At 33.0% G+C, this 19,349-nt stretch overlaps 2 protein-coding genes and 1 long non-coding RNA gene across 5 annotated transcripts in view; 1 reads left to right on the top strand and 2 right to left on the bottom strand.

Annotated features, from left to right (window-relative positions):
• The window catches only part of LOC115996495 (sialyltransferase-like protein 2), a 9,558-nt gene extending 6,152 nt beyond the window's left edge, over positions 1-3,406 (top strand). Inside the window, exons 9-12 of the mRNA XM_031235751.1 lie at positions 1,271-1,425; positions 1,572-1,653; positions 2,530-2,639; positions 2,773-3,406. Of these exons, the coding sequence (XP_031091611.1) occupies positions 1,271-1,425; positions 1,572-1,653; positions 2,530-2,639; positions 2,773-2,974 (549 nt within the window). The 3' untranslated portion in view covers positions 2,975-3,406. The remainder of the gene's footprint in view (positions 1-1,270; positions 1,426-1,571; positions 1,654-2,529; positions 2,640-2,772) is intronic.
• A 6,015-nt stretch (positions 3,407-9,421) lies between these two features.
• LOC115996504 (translocon-associated protein subunit beta-like) lies at positions 9,422-12,512 on the bottom strand. 2 transcript variants are annotated; one of them, XM_031235763.1, is made up of 6 exons: positions 12,287-12,512; positions 11,210-11,308; positions 10,987-11,095; positions 10,304-10,375; positions 10,135-10,140; positions 9,422-9,745 (listed from the first exon to the last, which is right to left on the bottom strand). In XM_031235763.1, the coding sequence occupies exons 1-6, from the start codon at positions 12,475-12,477 to the stop codon at positions 9,638-9,640; spliced, it is 585 nt and encodes a 194-aa protein (XP_031091623.1). In that variant the 5' UTR covers positions 12,478-12,512; the 3' UTR covers positions 9,422-9,637. The 2 variants fall into 2 exon arrangements, with proteins under 2 accessions (XP_031091623.1, XP_031091624.1); XM_031235764.1 differs by lacking the exon at positions 10,135-10,140.
• Positions 12,513-15,392: 2,880 nt separating this feature from the next.
• LOC115996511 lies at positions 15,393-17,148 on the bottom strand. Of its 2 annotated transcripts, none has more exons than XR_004093636.1 (2): positions 16,578-17,148; positions 15,393-16,335 (listed from the first exon to the last, which is right to left on the bottom strand). It is a non-coding gene; the product is annotated as an uncharacterized LOC115996511 (long non-coding RNA). The 2 variants fall into 2 exon arrangements; XR_004093637.1 differs by having other exon boundaries at positions 15,393-16,330.
• Between the last annotated feature and the right edge of the window lie 2,201 nt (positions 17,149-19,349).

Below are 19,349 nucleotides of genomic sequence, written 5' to 3'. Positions count from 1 at the left end.
TTTTTTTTTTTTTTTTTTTTTTTTTTTTTTTTTTTTTTTTTTTTTTTTTTTTTTTTTTTTTTTTTTTTTTTTTTTTTTTTTTCTTCTCCTGTGATATAGAGATTAGTACAGAGAACACTGTTGAAGTTTTATTTTTGTGTAGGGAATTAATGATCTCTTCAATTATGAAAGGTTTTTGCATTGTCTATGGTTTTGTACTATTTTGTCTAAGTGGAGCTTTTACTTTATCATGAAGTTTTCTTCTTACTGCTTCAATTCTACAAGTATAGTATATGCTCCAAGATAATTGAACTTGTGGATTGTTTTCCTGTTCTTTTTAATTCATCATACTTCTTTTGACACGTTTTAATTAAAACTTCAATTTGTGTATCCACAGATATTTGCTATTTTGGTGCTGTCTATCATTGCTCTTTGCTGCCACAAGTTTTCTCTTGTCAGTTTTGTGCATATTTTTTGAATGTGCAAGGTGTAACAATTAGATAATCTATTTATATTTTCTTTCTTTCTTTCTTTCTTTTTTTATTTTTATTTTTATTTTTTATTTTTTGATAACCTATCCCTTTTTTCAATTAATATAATTATGTCAAATGAGAAATTTTCTTTTCATTACCTACTAAATAGATTTTACTGATAAGCAGTTGCCTAGTACCACAAGAAACTGGAAGTTGAGGACCAGGAAATCAAACTTTTAGAAATATAATCGAATATGATACTTTGTTCAGTGTGGAAAGCCAACACTGTTGTAATTATGAGTAATTTGAAACAGGAGGGTGGAACAAAGAAAATGACTATGGACTGAAGTTCCCTTATGATCTTTTTTCTTTTTATTCTATATTTGGGAGGTAAGAACTAGGGTATCAGATAATTCTTTTAGGCAATGTTGTTTGGAGAAATGCCAATACAAGGTGGACAAAAGAATGCTGGAATTATTATCTGCTGATTCTGCTCTCCCCTCTCTAGTCTATACCAAATCCTTAGTCGAAATGTTCTATTCATATTTGTGAAGTAGGAAGTGGATCCATATTTTTGTTATGGAGAGAGCTAATTGATATACTATTAACTATATTGAGCACCATTTTTATATTCCTGTTTGTCTAAACCTTTTAATATTTGATGGTGTCATGAGATGCTGCAAAGTTTACCAAACCAGAGTAAGCCAAAACTTTTCCCCACTTTAAGTGTGGGCATCTAGTTGATCCAGGAAAATTTAATATGAATAGATTTGTTACCTTCACATAGACTTTGACTATGCCTTTTTGTTATTCTGTAGGAAGTTCCAATTCTCAATCCTGTATACCTAATGTTGGGCGCATCCTTTGGTTCAGCAGCAAAAGGAACGGGACTAAAGGCCCTTGAATTTGCTCTTTCCATCTGTGAATCAGTGGACATGTATGGTTTTACTGTTGATCCAGGCTATAAAGAATGGTAAGTGAAGATAACAGAAACCTCCAGAGTGTGTTCTGTTTCCTTTTACTTTCCCTTTTGTTTAAACAAAATAATTTGTCATAAACAAAAAGGCTATTAAACAAAGCCAAGAAAATGGATTTAAGCGGCCCTTTTTGTCATCTCAGGACCAGATATTTCTCAGAGTCGAGACAGGGTCATACCCCACTGCAGGGAAGGGCTTACTATCAAATGATGGAATGCTTAGGGGTAAGTTTCCAACTGCTTTTACTAGTTGCAATGGTTTCTCACTGGATATTTCCTGTCTTTAATATTCCATCTAAAAATGGTGGATTTTTTGTAATTATTTTGTTAAGAAATTGGGATAGCAGCATATTGGTGGTCATCTATTAGAGTCCATAATTAAATTTTAGAATTGAACTTTGTAGCTAACTTCTCTGTTAGTATGCAAGAACTTTGTACTCCATGTTCAAATTCTATTTTAATAAAAAAGGGGACATTCTAAATTTACCAAAAAATAAAGATAAGAAAGGCATTCAGCCTTATTTATGGACTCAAAGTATGCTATTTTAAGATGCTTAAAGTAAGTAAAGTCGAACCTCACCACTCCCATCTTTCATTAGATGTACTAAAAAAAAGGAAAAAAAAAAAAGACAAAAAATCAACATTTGATCATTGGAGGTGGTCCATGAAAAGTTCTTTTTGTGCATTGACAATTGTTTAATAACTTAATCTGAATGTCGTGAAGAAGATGTGGATGAAAATGCTCACAAGTCACATCATTGCCTTGTTGTATGGTATTTCTAGAAATGCGGTACTTCCTTTATCCCCAATTATATGACACTTTATTTTGGGACATTTCAAATGTTTAACATACTTTATAGATGCTACTATTGCTACTACTACATACACTCTCCACCACTTTGAAAAGTTCAAACCCAGTTAAATTTAGACAATTTTATGATGTTTTCTGTAAAAAATTCAGAACTTAGCAGCTGAAGATTTCATTCCAAATAATTAGTCAAGCATTTCCCTTAGAATACTTTTTCAGTGAATCTCTCTGATGTCTGTTGTTTGCGCATTACATGTTTCTCTTGCTGACATTTTCTACATTTGTAATTCAAGCTTATTAAAATACATTCTCCAATGCGGCCGGATCCAAATCGTGTAGTGGAGTGGTTACCTAGCCGCAGCTTGATAACTGCTGCCAGAGTGGTGTCTGAGAAATTATTAAGGTAGTTGATAGTGCCTGTTTTTACCATTCTTGTTTGATTCTTAGTGCAAGCCACGACAAGGTACAACCACAACCACTTATATTTCAATCTACAACACATTCAATAACTCTTGTAGTTTTTATGCACTCTTTAGGAGGGTTGGTGCCGGATATATGGATCCTTTGGCTGCATGTTCGATCATTGCAAAGCAAGTTAAAGGAAAGGTTAGGGACATGTCAAGCATGAGACAAGCTGCTATAGAGCACCAAAAATATGTGAAAGGAGCCATCTTGTACCCCTTGGAGCATGATCCAGGACACGGGCAACTCTGCACAGTGCCATCGAGCCAATCATAACTATTCCATCGGACCAATTATTCTTGAATTTGCTTAATCCGATTTCGGGGATATACACTTCTATATCACCTTAAAGTGGTTGGTGAGTAGGAACTCACCCGGTAATCCTTGTCACATATGCCATGGCCGAAAATGCCATCTGTATGCTCCATGGTTTAGTCTGCAAGTCATCTTTTCCCTTTGCAAGAAGGATTATATATAGAAGATTTAATCAAGTATTGACTGTCCAAACAATGTGCATAATTTGAGCTTTTTCCTTGATCAATGGCGGCTCTGGGCAAATATAGTGTAGCATATAGCTTAGTATTTGTAGTTTATTGAAAAGGATAGACCCATATTTGTTCTTGGGTACAAATGTAACATTTTCAATGTAAGCACAAATTTTACATGTTCCGAATGGATAATGCAATTTGAAGAGCTTTCTTAAATCAATGTTCAGCTTGTTAATGGAGGAAGGCAAGGGTTTGAAAATGATGGATTGGATGGTAACATTTTGAAGTTGCCAGATATACATATTACATAGCACAGGAAATAATATTTGGCTAGGTTATTACGTTCGCAGAACTAACTTGCCAATACTTCCAAAAAAAAAAAAAAAAAAAAAGAACTAACTTGCCAAATCTTGAAGATCGTGACACGGTGACACCTAATGACTAAAAGTAGTTAGGCTTTTACATCGCCTGATTTTAATTAAAAATAGTTAGGCTTTTACATCGCCTGATTTTATGTTGTATCTAATGACGATATTGGTGTGATTTAAATTACCGTGAGCCATGGTCCAAAACGACATCGTTAATTTTGGGATAAGATAATGTATTTTAGGAGTTAAAATAATGTACTTTATGTATTAGAACTAGTTATCACACGCGTGTTGCGCGATTAAACCAATGCCCAATGCGTATTTTTAAATTAATGTTTCTTAATTGGTTAATGTAGTCATATAATAATGAGAGAGAAAAAAATGCTAAATTAATAAAAATCAAAGAAATAGTCTCGATGCTTATATATTTTAATAAAACATAACGAAATTGTAAATAGCTAAATTGCAACTAAAATAAGTAGAAACAAATAAAGCACTTACATGGGAGCAAATGGCGTAGCATCATTGTCACTTGTTTGGACACCGATCCGACCATTTAAAATTCATGTGTAATTGTATTTGTGATCAAGTACTTTATAGTTCGTCCGGACATGTTTGATAATGACGTTTGAGATGATGATGTACCATTTGTTGGTTTGTAAAGTGATATCATACATTCCAATGTCATTATCAAACATTATTGATTGAACCCGAGTTCCTTGCATTTAGATATAGCATTTACAATGATGTTGGTGGTGAATTAGAGCATCTTCATAATAATAATAATACTAATAATGATAAAAATAATAATAATAATAATAATAATAATAATAATAATAATAAAGGGAGAAAAATTTTACTATTTACTTACTGTTTCATTCTCAAGTACGATGTGCATATACTCTTTCTCAGGCGTGTTCCAATAGCGTTTTTTGGTTCGTTTTTCTTAATGACACGAACTGTACAACTTCAGCCCACAGTTTGTGTGTCAATATCAATTAACTTTACTGCATTTGTCATTACTAATATCGTTGTGTCATGGAAAATATGTTAATAAAGGATGTTATAAAATAATATAATGGGAACCACAACATAAATTCAAAAACCATAGATTAGGGAGTTTGGAGTAACTAAAATGTGTAAATTATAGAGGAATATAATGAGAATCACAACATTACATACAAGGATACAAGTATAGATGAACAGATTATACAATAGATATATTTACATAACGATATTGAAGTTATACTAATTAATGAGTATACCATCATTGATTTTTTTAAAACTGTAATCATTATGAATACAAATACAAATAATAGAATTAGCATGATAATATTTTGACAATCATACCTATAGAATGTCAAGTAGATGGTGTGTTGCAGAATATGTTATGTTTAGTTTTGGGTGAATACCAGTGAGAAGGGGAGGGGTTTATATACTGTTGTTTTGGGTAGAATAATGGTTTAGTTAGAAATCTATACAAAATTGTATTATAGAATCTAAGACTTCAATATTCCAATTTTAAGTTAGAAATCTATACAGAATTGTATTATAGAATATTACCAATTTGTTTGAAAACTGCAATAAAGAAAAAAATTGCCTAAAGAATTTAATGTTAAACTTCCGTTATATTTAACGGAAAAATTTGGTAAAATTATAAAAGATTAAGATATATTAAGAATTTAATTGGAGGTTGCACAATAAGAAGAACACAAAGTACAATATGTTATAGCAGACTATTACACCAACATTTTTTTTAATTCCAGTTAAGGGTCTAACATTATTGACTCTTATTATAAGTATAGATAATGTATTTTATGAGTTTTATGAGTTCGAATAATATATAATGTATTTTATGTGTTAAAATAATAAAATTTTTGGAGTAAAATAATGAAGACAAGTATGGAGGTAATGGAGCAGTCGGTGCCTTTGGAGTTGGTAAGGTTTCAAAGACACTAAAAATGGATTTTGAACTATACAATCTTTCCTAATTAAAGCATTCATTTGCAGAAAAAAAAAATTGTTCATAAAGTATATGCAGAGTGCATACTAATAAGGGCTTACTCCTAAAATCAAGTCGCCTTATTCCAATCAACCGAGTCAAACTTCAAATGTCATGGAGAAACTAAAAGAATAAAGAAGATTGTGGCGTATTTGTAATGCGCCACATGAAAATCGACATAGGTGGTGGATTGTGAGATTGGGACTGTGAACTTGATAGGGATAATAAAAGCCAACTGAATCGGCTAAGGGTGAAATATGTTATTGTCATTTTGTCTACACAAAACAATGAATTACGCGATGAAAACAAGTCTAAAGCTCTCAAGTTTGTTAGAAAGGAATGATTGAATGATGAATGTTGTTGGACGTATGATTGTTAGAACTTATTATTGGATGTATGATTCTTAGAAATTCTTGTTGGGTTAATTTGGTACTGAATGTTTGTAATTAGAATTAATTTTTTTATTATATTAACTGAACTGCTTATCCACTTTTATGTGTGAAGGTATTCACCTAAATGTACAAAGTTGTGCACTCTAAAGTTCAATCTTATACACCCTAAGCTGCAAAGTTCTGCACCCTAATAACTTTGGATCCTAACTTTCAAAGTTATGTACCCTAAGGTTCAAAGCTTTGCACCTTTAGGTGCAAAGTTATGCACCTTAAGGTCCAAAGTTATAACTATCCAACTAAAAACACCATAAAACTTAAGGTACACAAATCAAAGGATTCGAGTGCGCATTTATGTGTCTTTCTGTGCAAAATTTTGTGCCTTTGATTGCATATTTATGCGCTTTCCAATACACATTTTGTGCATTTGAGTGTACAATTTTGTACCTTTGAGTGTATAATTTTGTGCCTTTGAGTGCACATTTATGTGTCTTCTAGTACACATTTGTATGCCTCAGAGTGCAAATTTTTGTGACTACGAGTGAACACTTATATGCTTTTCAGTGCATATTATCTTGTTAATGAAACAAAACTGCATAGAACATATTTATTGTTTTGGATATAAAATGTAGTACAAGATGTGATAGAAGCTATAAATGTGTATTTCAAAATGAAGTCTATGAATTCGAAAGAGAAAGTCTTAAAAAAATAGTCAATGCCTTTTATTTTTATGCTTTATAGTGCATTTTTTGTGCCATCGAGTACATATTTTTTGTGTCTTCCAGTGCATATTATCTTTCTAATGAAATAGAACTACATACAACATATTTATTATATTGTTTTCGACATGAAATGTAGTACAAGATGTTATACAACCTAATGAATGTGTATTTTATAATGAAGTCTTAAACAAAATAAAGTCAATCATCTATTCCAAGAGGGCAATTCCTGCCATCGTAATGCGCCAAAACGTTACAATTTTGACATAAACTTTTCATGTCTCTTATTTATATCAAGACATATCTATGGCTATGATTTAATCCTATTTTTCACAAAAGGAATACTTTATATATATATATATATATATATATATATATATATATATATATATATAATGGTGTTTGGATTACAAAATAGCAAAGTTACTCTGTTAATATAACATTTCAATAACCCAAGTATATAGCTCAATTGGTTTTTAGAGTTTGTTAACACACGCAAAAATCTTTAATTCATGTGGTTTTAAAGTTTACACCACTAATTTTTGCTCTAATTCATAGAGTTTTGAATATTTGTGATAAGACTTGCAACCAAATACAATCACAAAGTATAAGTGAAATGTGTAAATGCTGATAGTGTAAGAATATAAACATGTAATGATTTTTATTGTGGTTTGAGGGGTGATATAATCCTCTTAATTCAGTCTTTTTCTATTACCAGGAAGGAACTTCACTATTTATTAGTTTTGTTACAAACATTAATACAATAGTTACGTACTCTAACACTAATCTCCAACCTTGATCACAAAGTCAACTACAAGATTGTTCCATGCCATCTTTTTAGGATTTGATCACAAAATCATTTTACTGCTCTTTACGTGTTAACCCCTTCACGAGATTTGATCTCAAAATCATCTCATTGGTCTTGGCTAGTTTCTCCTAGTTGTGATTTCTTCTTCAATAAGATGTAGAACTTTTGCGAATAAAGGATTTTAACTTTAAACTCTGAGGAACAAGCTACTGGAAAGTTCTAGCAAAATATCTTCATTGAAGAGAAGGTAACTGTCTTAAGTGGTTACAGGCAGCTTATATACATAGCGGGTATAACAGAAAGATGAACAAAATGCCCTTAGCCCCTATTAGTTTAATTTTAACCTCTAACCCCCCCCCCCCTTCCCTCCTGACGTAAGCTGGAGTGTGTAGGTCTTGAACACCCAACTTAGATACAAACAATCGAAACGGAGAAACAGGAAGGGATTTGGTGAAGCCATCGGCTGTCTGGTTGGACGAAGAAACAAAAAGCAACTTGATCAGACCATGAGTAACTTTTTCATGAACAATATGGCAATCAATTTTGACGTGCTTAGTGTGTTCATGAAACACATGGTTCTTAGCGATAGTCACAGCAGATTTGTTATCACAAAACAGAGTGACAAGTTTGTCTGTTTGCACATGCAAGTCTGTGAGCAACAAAACGAGACATTGGATTTTGCAAACGGTGGTGGCAAAAGCCTGATATTCAGCTTCTGAGGAAGACTTCGACACAGTAGCTTGCTTCTTTGATTTCCAAGATACAAGAGTAGAACCATAGAACATGCAGTAACCAGTAACAGACTTATGACTCTCCATGCAAGAAACCCAATCAGAATCTGAGAAGGCGTTGATTTGTTGGGTGTTATTGGTTGGATAGAATAACCCTTGGCCAGGAGCTCCCTTGATATAATGTAGAACGCGGTGAGCATCAACCAAATGCTTATCGATAGGAGCGTCAATAAATTAACTTAGTTGCTGGCTTCTCCAGCGAAGGAGAAGCAGCGACCATATGGTCGCCGGAGACCAAAAAAAAATTAAAAATTAAGAAAATTTAACCCACTTGCGTTTTTTGAAAAACGCAAGTGTTTGTGTTTGACCAATTCTGACATAGAACGCATTTGGCAACTGAGTTTTTTATATTTTTGTCAATTATTAGATTCGTTCACAATTTTGTCAATAGAATGCCATGCATTCATATTTCTGTCATTTTCCCTATATACATAGCGGGCATAACAGAAAGATGAACAAAAATACAAAAATGCCCTTAGTCCCTAGTTTTATTTTTATCCTCTAACAAGCTCAATGTCTCAAAATTGCTAGGCGCTCCTCAAGTACCCGGGGCGCCTAGGTGCCTATGTATTTTTCTATTTTATTTTTATTTTTTAAAATGTTGTTTAAATTTTTATAATTTTTTTAAGACTAATAATTATAAACTATTTAATATTCTAATAGTTAATACTAAAATATTAATCTAAAAAACATCTAGAATTTGAGCAATTTAAGGTTATTTTGCTGCCAAGCACCTTGTGCTCAAATGGCAGAGTAATGACTCTCTTATATAGGAGGTCCCTCTTATATAGGAGGTAATGAGTTTGAACCTTAGTGGAGGCGATACTGACTTTTTGTGCTTCAATAGGTTAAGAAAGTATGTTTGAACAGATACTACAATCTAATAGAGTTAGTTGTATTAAAAAAAAAAAAGGTTATTTTGCTCAAAACGATCGTTTTGAGTGAACACCAAGGAAGCCTAGGCGATCAACGCCTAAGCGACGCTTAGGCAGCGGTCTAACTGGCTGACCGCCTAGACCACCTATTACCGCTAGACGGCTGGCCGGCACCTAATTTTTGCAACTGATATATAGTTCTTTTTATCTATCAATAAAATTTGGTCAAATTTGTTATGAAAAATAATAATAATAATAATAATAATAATAATAATGTGATGACTGATGAGAATAATAAGTAGATCTTTATTATCATTCTGTGCCCACTTCAAGGCTTGTACATTTTTAACACATTGGTGTTTGTCCTAAGATGGTAGTCTAAAATTCCAATTGCTAAGCTATAGGTTAACTGACATTTTTGTATCCCAACTCCCAAGTACAATACAAAGCCCTATTTTCAACAAAACTAAACAAATTCCCACCATCAGCCAGATGATACTCAATGCCTCTTCTTTCCACTCAGTTTTGATGGAGTAGCAATAGCATTAGCAAACAGTACCACAATAGTCACCACACAAACATGGGATCCATATTTTCCCCATAAACTCTGCACAAAGGTAGTAGAATAACATATATATTTGCACCATATCCAAAGTAGACATTTAACAACTAAGTAAATCAAAAGGTCAATTTTCAAAATGGTAACCATATATAGAAAGCAAAATGGTAAACATTTCAATATTTCATCCCAACTAGTATGGCAAAGGAAAGGGCGACTCTTAATACATAACAGGTAAGCAATATGATCGAATGCACATATTTTGCTTGTTTGATGGTTTAATTGCACAGAAGCGATTAATTTAGTGACCTATTTGACACTTTTTCCTTTACTCAAACAAGTGACTTTGAGTGAGAGAGATTGCCAGGCACCAGCACATGGAAATAAAATCAATATCAATATCAAATTTAAATTATAAAGAATGAAATGAATTTTACCTTAGCCTAAAGGAATCCCCAGCCAATGCAATAAGAAATGAACAGCCCAAGAAAAAACATGAAGCAAAAATCTTACAGTCAGAACAGAAAGATCATCTTGAAGAAACTAAAATGCATGTTAATAAGATCTTTCATTTCAATCTAAGAGGAAAAGGAATTAGTGAATTACCAATACCAATTTGCTTTCAACCACTTTTTCAGATAGGATTGCCAATGGTATAATTGGAGTTGAGTATGCTATCTACAAACAAAAACAATTTAAGTTAGAAAACAAGGGACTTCGAACTATCCTCTCTTAAGAAACAAAGGTTGCTATCAAGAATTACATCAATAATTTTTATGGTCCATGTGATTCATGGAATAAACACCAAACGAATAGGAATAAAATCCCATAAAGGAAAAAGATGGAATAGAATACAAATATTATTCAATTGTTTGGTTAAAATGATTACATAAATAATACTATTCCATAGTTTTGTTGGCTTAAGAAATGGTAAAGGAATAGATCTATAATAAAAATGCAATAACACTGACACAAATAATAATAATAATAATAATAATAATAATATACATTATGATTATCATCATTACATAATATAATGATGTGGTAAAAGAGGAAGGTATTTTTGTCTCAGTGAAATTTTTTGTCAACTCCGTGGCCAATGGGAATAGCTAATACCAAGGAAGAGTCTAGAATGATTATTCCCTTCACAAAAGGGAACAAGTCATTTCATGGAATTCAATTCAATATAACTGAAAACAAACCAAACCATGAAATAGATCATTTCTGTAGAACCTCATTCTATTCCTAATCAATTCCATGAACCAAATATGTTGTTAAGGTGATCAAACCTGTAGTTTGGGCTTGCTGGCAACATGATATGTGATAAGAGCAGGTGCACCATAGTAAGTAGTTTTCACTCTGGATTCCAACTCAAAGGAGTGGGAAACAACAGAACCGCTGGCATTTTTACATAACAAGAACATATAATTATTAAGAGATAAAAATAAAATATATGGACCTCAAAATGAATCACTAAACCTAGAAAACAAAGAAGCAATAAGGTCAACTTACACATCAAGCTTTTCCCATGACTTAGATGTGTTGCCAGTCACGAAATAAAATATTTCTTGATCCCAACTACTGTCTTCAAGAGTTACATCATAAGCAGTCCTGCACAGTGTGAAATAAGTGGAATCAATAACAGTTCAGAAAAATAGTCTGATGAACATTATTTCCCAAGACTTGGACATAATGACATATATCTAGTTAATGGCTTATATCATAAGCAGAACAGTTTTATAATAAGAGCATAGTGTTTTTCTTCACATTGAACAAATAACTTCTCTAAACAATTTCTAATCCCTTGGAGTAGGACATGTTACATACTTACATTGGAGCACCATAACTCAGGTGATTTGATACATTTAACTCCCTAGTAAAATCCTAACATGAGATGATCATGGTTTAAATAGATTCTTCTCCTTCTTCCTTTGTCATTTCAGTTGCACATGCCAAATTGACACAGAATTTACATAAAATGATCCAGAAATCAAATCAAAGCACAATTATTTAACATGCAGCTTGGTTATTCCTTTGAATTCTCGAGTATAAACACTACAATGCTACAAGCTAGTTAGTAAAGGAATTTTCTAAGGTGAGTGGTGACATACATCATCTTTCCATACTCCAAAGTCCAAAAATGGAAACATTAGTTGAAGGTGTTGTAGCTCTCTCACCCAAGCATAGTTATTTCCTTTTCAGCGAGCAGAGCAAGGTGAAGTATAGCACCATAGAAACTCATTACTCCAGTATAATTAATTATAACATTTTAACATGATCAAGCCATCAAATTAAATTATAGAGTTTTGTTTCAACATGCCAATCAATTCTTCACTCCATTTCTGGAAAAAAGAAGTTTTATTATGCCAGACAAAAGGGGTCTGTAACTTCTAGTCTTCTACCAAAGCACAATGCAATTTATATCTTTCCATGCAACCGCATTTCAGCCAATTTAGACACAATTATTCAATCTAAGAATGGCAGATACTTCAAAAAACAAAATCTAGCACATATATACAGACATTGAAATGAACATGAAAAATGTGCATATAAAAGGAGAGTTAAGGTATGAGAAATGCAGGTCCTCACTTAGATCCGCGGTTATAGATGTCGATGGAAACGGATACTCGCTCAGTGCTGGAACTGAGCTTCGTGAGAGAAACTTTCTTGTGCGCCAATATGAATGGACCATCTGAGGCCGTCACGGAGGCAACTGAGAACATGAAGAGCGCCGCCAACGCGACCGCCACGATCATCGCGGGGGAATTTGTGATCGCCATCGAGAATGCTATTCTACGAGTGAGAAAGATAGGGAAATGGTAGGGACGTTAGGAAGGAGAGTTGACTAGGTTTTAATTATTCCGAAAATATAGTCATCATTGGGCCGGGCCACTATTTTTTTAAAAAAATTTTTAGTCAACCAATGTTTTTCAAAAGTATATTATTTCGCAAATTACGTCGTTTTGTTTTGTTTTGTTTTTTTTTAAAATTAGTAAACATATTGTTGAATATAGAGTTGTCCAAAAATGTGTGAATGTAAAGGTTTCAAAGTGTGAATGTAAACTTATGATTGTGTGAATGTAGAGTTGCCCAGAAATGTGTGAATGTGGAGATTTCAAATTGTGAATATGGAGTATAGAAATCGTGAATGTAGAGTTATGCATGTGTGAATCTGTAACAGAGTTAAGAAGTTCTAGCAACTTCTAGCCCTGTAATGTGTGAATGTGGAGTTCTCAAGTTGTGAATATGGAGTATAGGACCTGTGAATATAAGTTTTGAATGTGTGAATGCATAACAGTGATAATATAGTTACTAAACATATAATCATGTAATGTGTAAATGTGGAGTTTACAAATTATGAATGTAGAATATAGTGTATGTGAATGTAGAGTTTGTGTTCCACATTTCAGGCCAATATGTTTAGTAGTAAAAAATGAAAAAAAAAAAAAAAGCGGCGTCGTTTTTGGACACAGGTCCACCTTGCAAGGTGGACTTGGGTCCACGACATAACTACTGATATTATTTTGTATTTTATCAAATAAGGTAAATTTTACTTGGACCATGGTCCATGTAACAGTGTAATTCATGAAGTAAGTATCATTTTAATTATATTTTAGTTTCATTTGACAATAATATTCTGTTTTCAGTTTCATTTTTCATGCACACTAGTTTCATTATAGCAATATCAATGTATCATTTTAATTCTACTACAGTTTCATTTGACAGTATACATAATTGCATGATCTCTATTTTGTAGTTTCATTTTTCACACACACTAGTTTAATTATAATAATGCTAAAATTTTATTTTAATTACACTCCAGGTTCATTTGACAATATATGTTATTGTATGACTCTAAATTTTAGTTTCATTTTTCACACACACTAGTTTCATTATAACAACACTATAGTATCATTTTAATTTTATTACAGTTTCATTCGACAAATACATTTAGTAAATAATGTATTAAATAATGTATTAAATAATGTACTTTTAGCATACTACAATTACATTAAGTACAAAAACAATGTACTTTTAGCATATTAAAAATGTACTTTATATTCATAGAAAATACATTATTTAAGTACTGAAAGTACATTATTTTATATGCTATCAAATAATGTACATTTAGTATACAAATAAAGTACTTTTAGTATATTAAAAATATATCTTGTATACATGGTCCACAGAAAAATTTGTTTAAGACCATCTCACGGGTTTCAATTCGTGAAACGAGTCAGGTCAAGTGAATTTGTGTCCTATGACATATATGTTTAGTAATATTATTTGTCTATTACAGTTTTGTTTTAAAGTATTATATTTCTGTTATAAAGTATTATATATAAGTAATATAACTATATAAGACTTAGCGTATTGATTATATTGCAATTCTACTATGTAATAACTCTTTATTTCCTACAAATTGTCTATTATAAAAGTATTACATTTGTACTATAAATCTAAAAACATAATAATTCTCAATCCAAATTATATCACTTGTTTTTGTCCCTTTTTTCTGTTAAACATAATGACACTTATTATTTGCTTATGTTGACTATTCCTAGACATATAAACCTTTATAATTTAACATTATACATCTTGTGATTTTCATTTCTACTCATTTTGAGAATTTTAAATTCATCAGAGACTTTTCAAATGAATATTAGCGTCGAATAACCCATAAGTATGCGATCATGATGCTCGTCAACTGCATATCTAAATTTTTTATTCACTACCAACAATGTTAAGTAGCGGATGCCATCTATTGTGGGAGATTATATTTGATCAAAATCAATCATGGGTCTCTGCATAAACCCTTGAGCTACTAGCATCGTTTTATATCACACCACCTTATTATTCTTATTTCTCTTTCGTACAAACACCCATTTGTAACTTATATGGTTAACAATCAATGGTGTACGTGTTATAAAATGAATACATTTATTTAGCGAGCTGAGCTATATATGTCTTAATTTCGTCATTTTATATTAATCAGTGAGCACGCTTCTAGCGTCTAACTCTAGATCTAGATTGTCATATAACAAGAGCAATTATAAAGGTAATTATGTTGTCGACAACTATAATATATATTTACATAAATTTCACTCATATTTATAAAAGATTCATGTCAATTTTTAAGTCAACCAGGTTCTAATAATTTCCCAAAGGTATTTAGATCTGGTCGTTCCACATTCCCAATATTATAATTATTTGGTATACCTATAACGTCTTCAAGACATAATTCTTCGAGAGATTTCAAAAGTGACAAAGTTAAGTATCTTAACTTTCTCTACCAGATTTAGTTTTCCACGAATTCTTATCTTTTACACCGATTATCAGTATGTAGATTTTAAGGTCCAAGTTGGGGAATGTATTGGAACCTAGTTACTCTTTTATGATCAGTAAATATGTATTTGCTATAAGTTGCAAATTGATTATCTTTTGAACTTTTGGTTTAGTCTAACAATTACGTGGATTTAAATATTGAAGATCTTTTCATTACATGAAATTTCTCGGTATTCTATTAAGTTTGAGATCATATCTGCCCTTAATGTTGTGAAATGATTTTCATAAAGTATGCAATTAGTATACCGAAGTATAAAATGATCCCCTCTTATAGGCTTTAGGTATTTAAATAACATATGGAGGTTTATAACTAACTGATAAGATTAATACACGGTTTCACAGTGAAGTACGATCAAATATATTTTATTACTTGTGAATCGGGTACAATGATTTTATACCCTAAGCGTAGTCCAGTCAGCGTGACAGTGGGTCAGAGGTTTCCGAACTACTTAACTATTTAATAGTGAAAACAGCCAAAAGTTCACTTTCTAACATTAAATGCGGTATTTATAGGGTGTCAGGGGATAGGTGCCGGTCTTGCGGCATGGGTGCCGCGTGGAAGCCATGCACGGGGCCAAACATAGGCCCCTGCCTTTTGCCCAAGTGCTTGGCGGCTATGGGCCAAGACATGAGGGGCGCTCCAGGATAAGTAGGTCGAACCAGGCAAACTTGAGTGTTCTCGTGAGCATTGCCTTGCGGGCTCTCTAGGCCGGGAGGAGAAGGTCAGATAGACCGGTAGGCGTGTTGCTCAGCTAATATGTAGCTCAGAGGTCGGTTGCCATACGGTCGCAATATCCAGGAAATAATCCCTATCACTAACATATATACCTAGTTTTTTTTTTTATAACTCCTAGAGATTCGTTATGGTAGTGATATATATGGGAAAAAAAGACTGCACAATAATAATAAAAACAACGTACTAAGTGTAAGGGGATCAAATTTAGATAAAAACAATAATATATAAACATTGGAGGTCCCCAACAAAAAAATACCTAATTTTCTTTGATTCGAAACCACATACTATATGTAAGGAGGCCAGATTTATATATATTCACGTGAGGACAAACATGTGTAAATATACTCCACAATTCAAATATAGGCAATATTATACTCAAAAAACGAGCGAAAAAAATAAAAAATACTGATCGCTTTGCATGGACGAATACTCGATCGATGATGAAGAAATCGCGGCTCCAAATCACAACGATAATGATCCAAGAAAATAGAAAAACCAATTTGGTCAAGGATTACATATACGCTCACACTTTAAAAAAATAGAAAAACTATCTGCACTTTAACAAAAATAAAAAAAAAAAATAAAAAAATCAATCAATTGCATCTTAAGAAATCAAATATGGGTCATCCAAATAAAAAAATGAACGCACAAGATTAGTCCTCACGTCCTCACCTAAGGATGGGTCCTCATTTGATCTGAAGTCTCTATATATATATATATATATATATATATATTTGAATCCTCCCCATATATATAGCAAAGTCGAATAAAATATAAAAATTGAAAGCCCTAACTTACCATACATGATTCATTGATCTGATCTGAGCTACACTAATTTCACCATCTGACCATCTGATCTATATACGTGCGGAGGAGAAGGTTTTGCATGAAAAAGAAGAGCGTCTGTTGTAGCCTCGGACAACTAGCCTATACCTTCTGATCTATTGCAGGCCAGGATGCATTCCATAATTCTATTTTGACTAATGCAATTCCACAAATCAAACGCAAAGTTTACACGAAAATTCCTTGAAATGGCAAGATTTTAGCTAGCTAGGCAAGTCATCCTTGGCTACAACAAAAAGCTCTCAGTCTCCATGCAATACCTTTCCTCCATTTGCGATGAGAAATTAAACACACAAATCTTTCCATATGTACAGATCATAAGATGAATAAATTAAATGCATGGAAAAGAAATGGAGGTGTTGCCTGATGGAAAAGAGTCTCCGGCGATAGCTTTCGGATGACCTCTAAATGAAGAAGCCATATTATTCACTGCAGATAACTTGAATGATCATTTTGGGATCATCCTTGGCTATCTAAGTAGGCTCTTTTCTTCACGCAACACCTTTCTTTCTTGGTGATAGATAGATAATGATGAAGATGGTGTAAATGTTGTGTTCACCGCAATAGGCTATATATAGAGCAGACCACCCAAGCTTCAACTATGGCCCTGTTTCACAAATAATCACCATATCAGTCAATTTTGGCTTATTTGACTACTATTAGTTGTTTGGTTAATAAACTTTTTGTAACTCCAAAATACTAAAATTGAAAAGGCTACTCAAAGCAGCCTTTTCAATTAGCCTTTTGAGAAAAGAAATTATACCAAACAGCTATCAGCTAACAGCTAATCTATCAAACAACTTTCTACAATCAGCATCAACTAATCATACCTTCTAACCCAATCAGCTAACAGTGATTTACCAATCAGTGCCTATATATTCTGGGATAGATAGATGATGATGGTGGGGCTATGGGCTTTTGCTTTTCATCAGTGGGAACTGGGGCCTAAGGGATCTACATTTAACCACATCCATGCACCAAGTGCATGTATGTACGTACGTAAGAACCTGCTTTACTCGATCTAGCTGACTAATTATAAGTGGAGGACGCCGCGGCTTGTTAGAATTGATAGATGAGTTTGAAAAACTCTTCGTCTATCAGAAAGATTAGGTATTGCTAAATATCATGCTAGTTTACACTCCTTCGCGCTCATTTCAACTTTTTATTACTCCATCTATCTCATTTTATCTATTCTACTTACTAGGTCAAATTAACTCTATTTTCATTGTTTATTTTTTTAGTATTTTTTTTACTTATTTTTATATTTGATTTTTTGTGTTTAATAGTACTTTTAGTGTAGTTTTTAAATATATAAAATTTGTATACTAATAATAAATTTAATATTATAAAAAATTGAATTAAAAATAACTTCAGTCAAATCTCGTTAACCGAAGTAGACACATAAAATGAGACAGAGGGAGTATTAAATTGTACTTTAATAGAAGACTGGAAATAATTAAAGGTATTAGTTTATGGGTAACCTTGTGTGAGACCGTCTCACGGGTCTCAATCCGTGAGACGGGTCAGATCTTTGATTTATGGATCAAATATTTGATGATTGAGTTAGATCTTTAACCTCATTAATCATATATTCGACCCGTCTCACGGATTGAGATCCGTGAAATGATCTCAAACAAGTTTTTACCTTAGTTTATAGTTGGGTCTGTTAATTCATTAATAGTTAATGACTTAATGAATATCAATGAGTTGATCTAACCAACGAATAGTAAAAATGAAAGGTAATATGGAATAGTTGGGTTGAAGTACTTCAATGTCTCCCATTCCAATGAGGACCAAAATTAAGGGAATAGGGACGGGTGAGTGTCAAGAATCATCGCTCTCCCTGTTTTGCTTCATTGTTAGTTATCCCCAACTTCAATTAAAAGTAATTTAGTGTGACATTTTTATGACTTTATATTTGATGGTTTTTAATAGATTGGGTCCAGATAAAATCGAATTGAAGTACTAGTAAAGCGAGGAAAATAATAAGGCTAACATTAATTTGGCACTAGGCCCATGTAATATTCGAAAATGGGTTGCTAACAAATAAATAAGGAGGTTAAGGCCCAAAGTAGTCCAAGCCACAAGCCCTACACTAGGTGTAATGACTGAATAAGGAGGAGAGATGCTTATGTTCGAAGGTGATGATGTTTGAATGTGGTAAAGACACCCTATTATATTGTCCTTCCACTTAAATCCAATGTCAAATGTGTGGTCCTCGTTACGTTGTTCAACCCTTCTAATCCATTTACTTGGCACCCTTGGAGTCTGCCACAACTCTACACCCCAATAATTAGGCCTTGAATCATAGTTGCGGCCTCCTCGCCATTGTCCAATAAAAGACCCCCATCGAGACTGGGGGGCCGCCACATGAGCACTAGGCTCGCATGACTACGGTGAGCTGCGCCACCCCTCTCCCAGTGCTCTACTTCCCTAACCCATGACATCATTTCCGTCTTTGGCTTATGACATCACATCCCTCCTTAGTCCCACAATTTTCTTTGTGTTCACTCGTTTGATAATTGAACTTTCCTACTACCTCGCAACTGTAAGTCATGTCAAGTGGTGTTTCTCTTATAGCTCTCCATCGAGCCATGCCTCCTTTTATTTTTCCCTTAACTCATCCCTCGTGCGAATATTTGGGTCTAATTAGCTCCAAGCTGTGTCTCGCAGGCCAACTTATTATCATTTTTTGGACAACTTAGTGTTTTTCGTCTTCCCTACATG

Source organism: Ipomoea triloba, chromosome 11, assembly GCF_003576645.1.
Source record: "Ipomoea triloba cultivar NCNSP0323 chromosome 11, ASM357664v1".
In the NCBI taxonomy this organism is placed as follows: domain Eukaryota; kingdom Viridiplantae; phylum Streptophyta; class Magnoliopsida; order Solanales; family Convolvulaceae; genus Ipomoea; species Ipomoea triloba.
The sequence above is the reverse complement of the archived record's forward strand: the minus strand, read 5'-3'. Positions and strand labels throughout refer to the sequence as shown.

Excerpts from the sequence above, each read along its gene's own strand:
- LOC115996504 (XM_031235763.1), bottom strand. The coding sequence starts at position 12,477 with ATGGCGATCACAAATTCCCCCGCGATGATCGTGGCGGTCGCGTTGGCG. Across the intron at positions 11,309-12,286 it reads ATCTATAACCGCGGATCTAA|GACTGCTTATGATGTAACTC; the intron begins GTGAGGACCTGC and ends CACACTGTGCAG. Across the intron at positions 10,376-10,986 it reads CCAGCAAGCCCAAACTACAG|ATAGCATACTCAACTCCAAT; the intron begins GTTTGATCACCT and ends TTTTGTTTGTAG.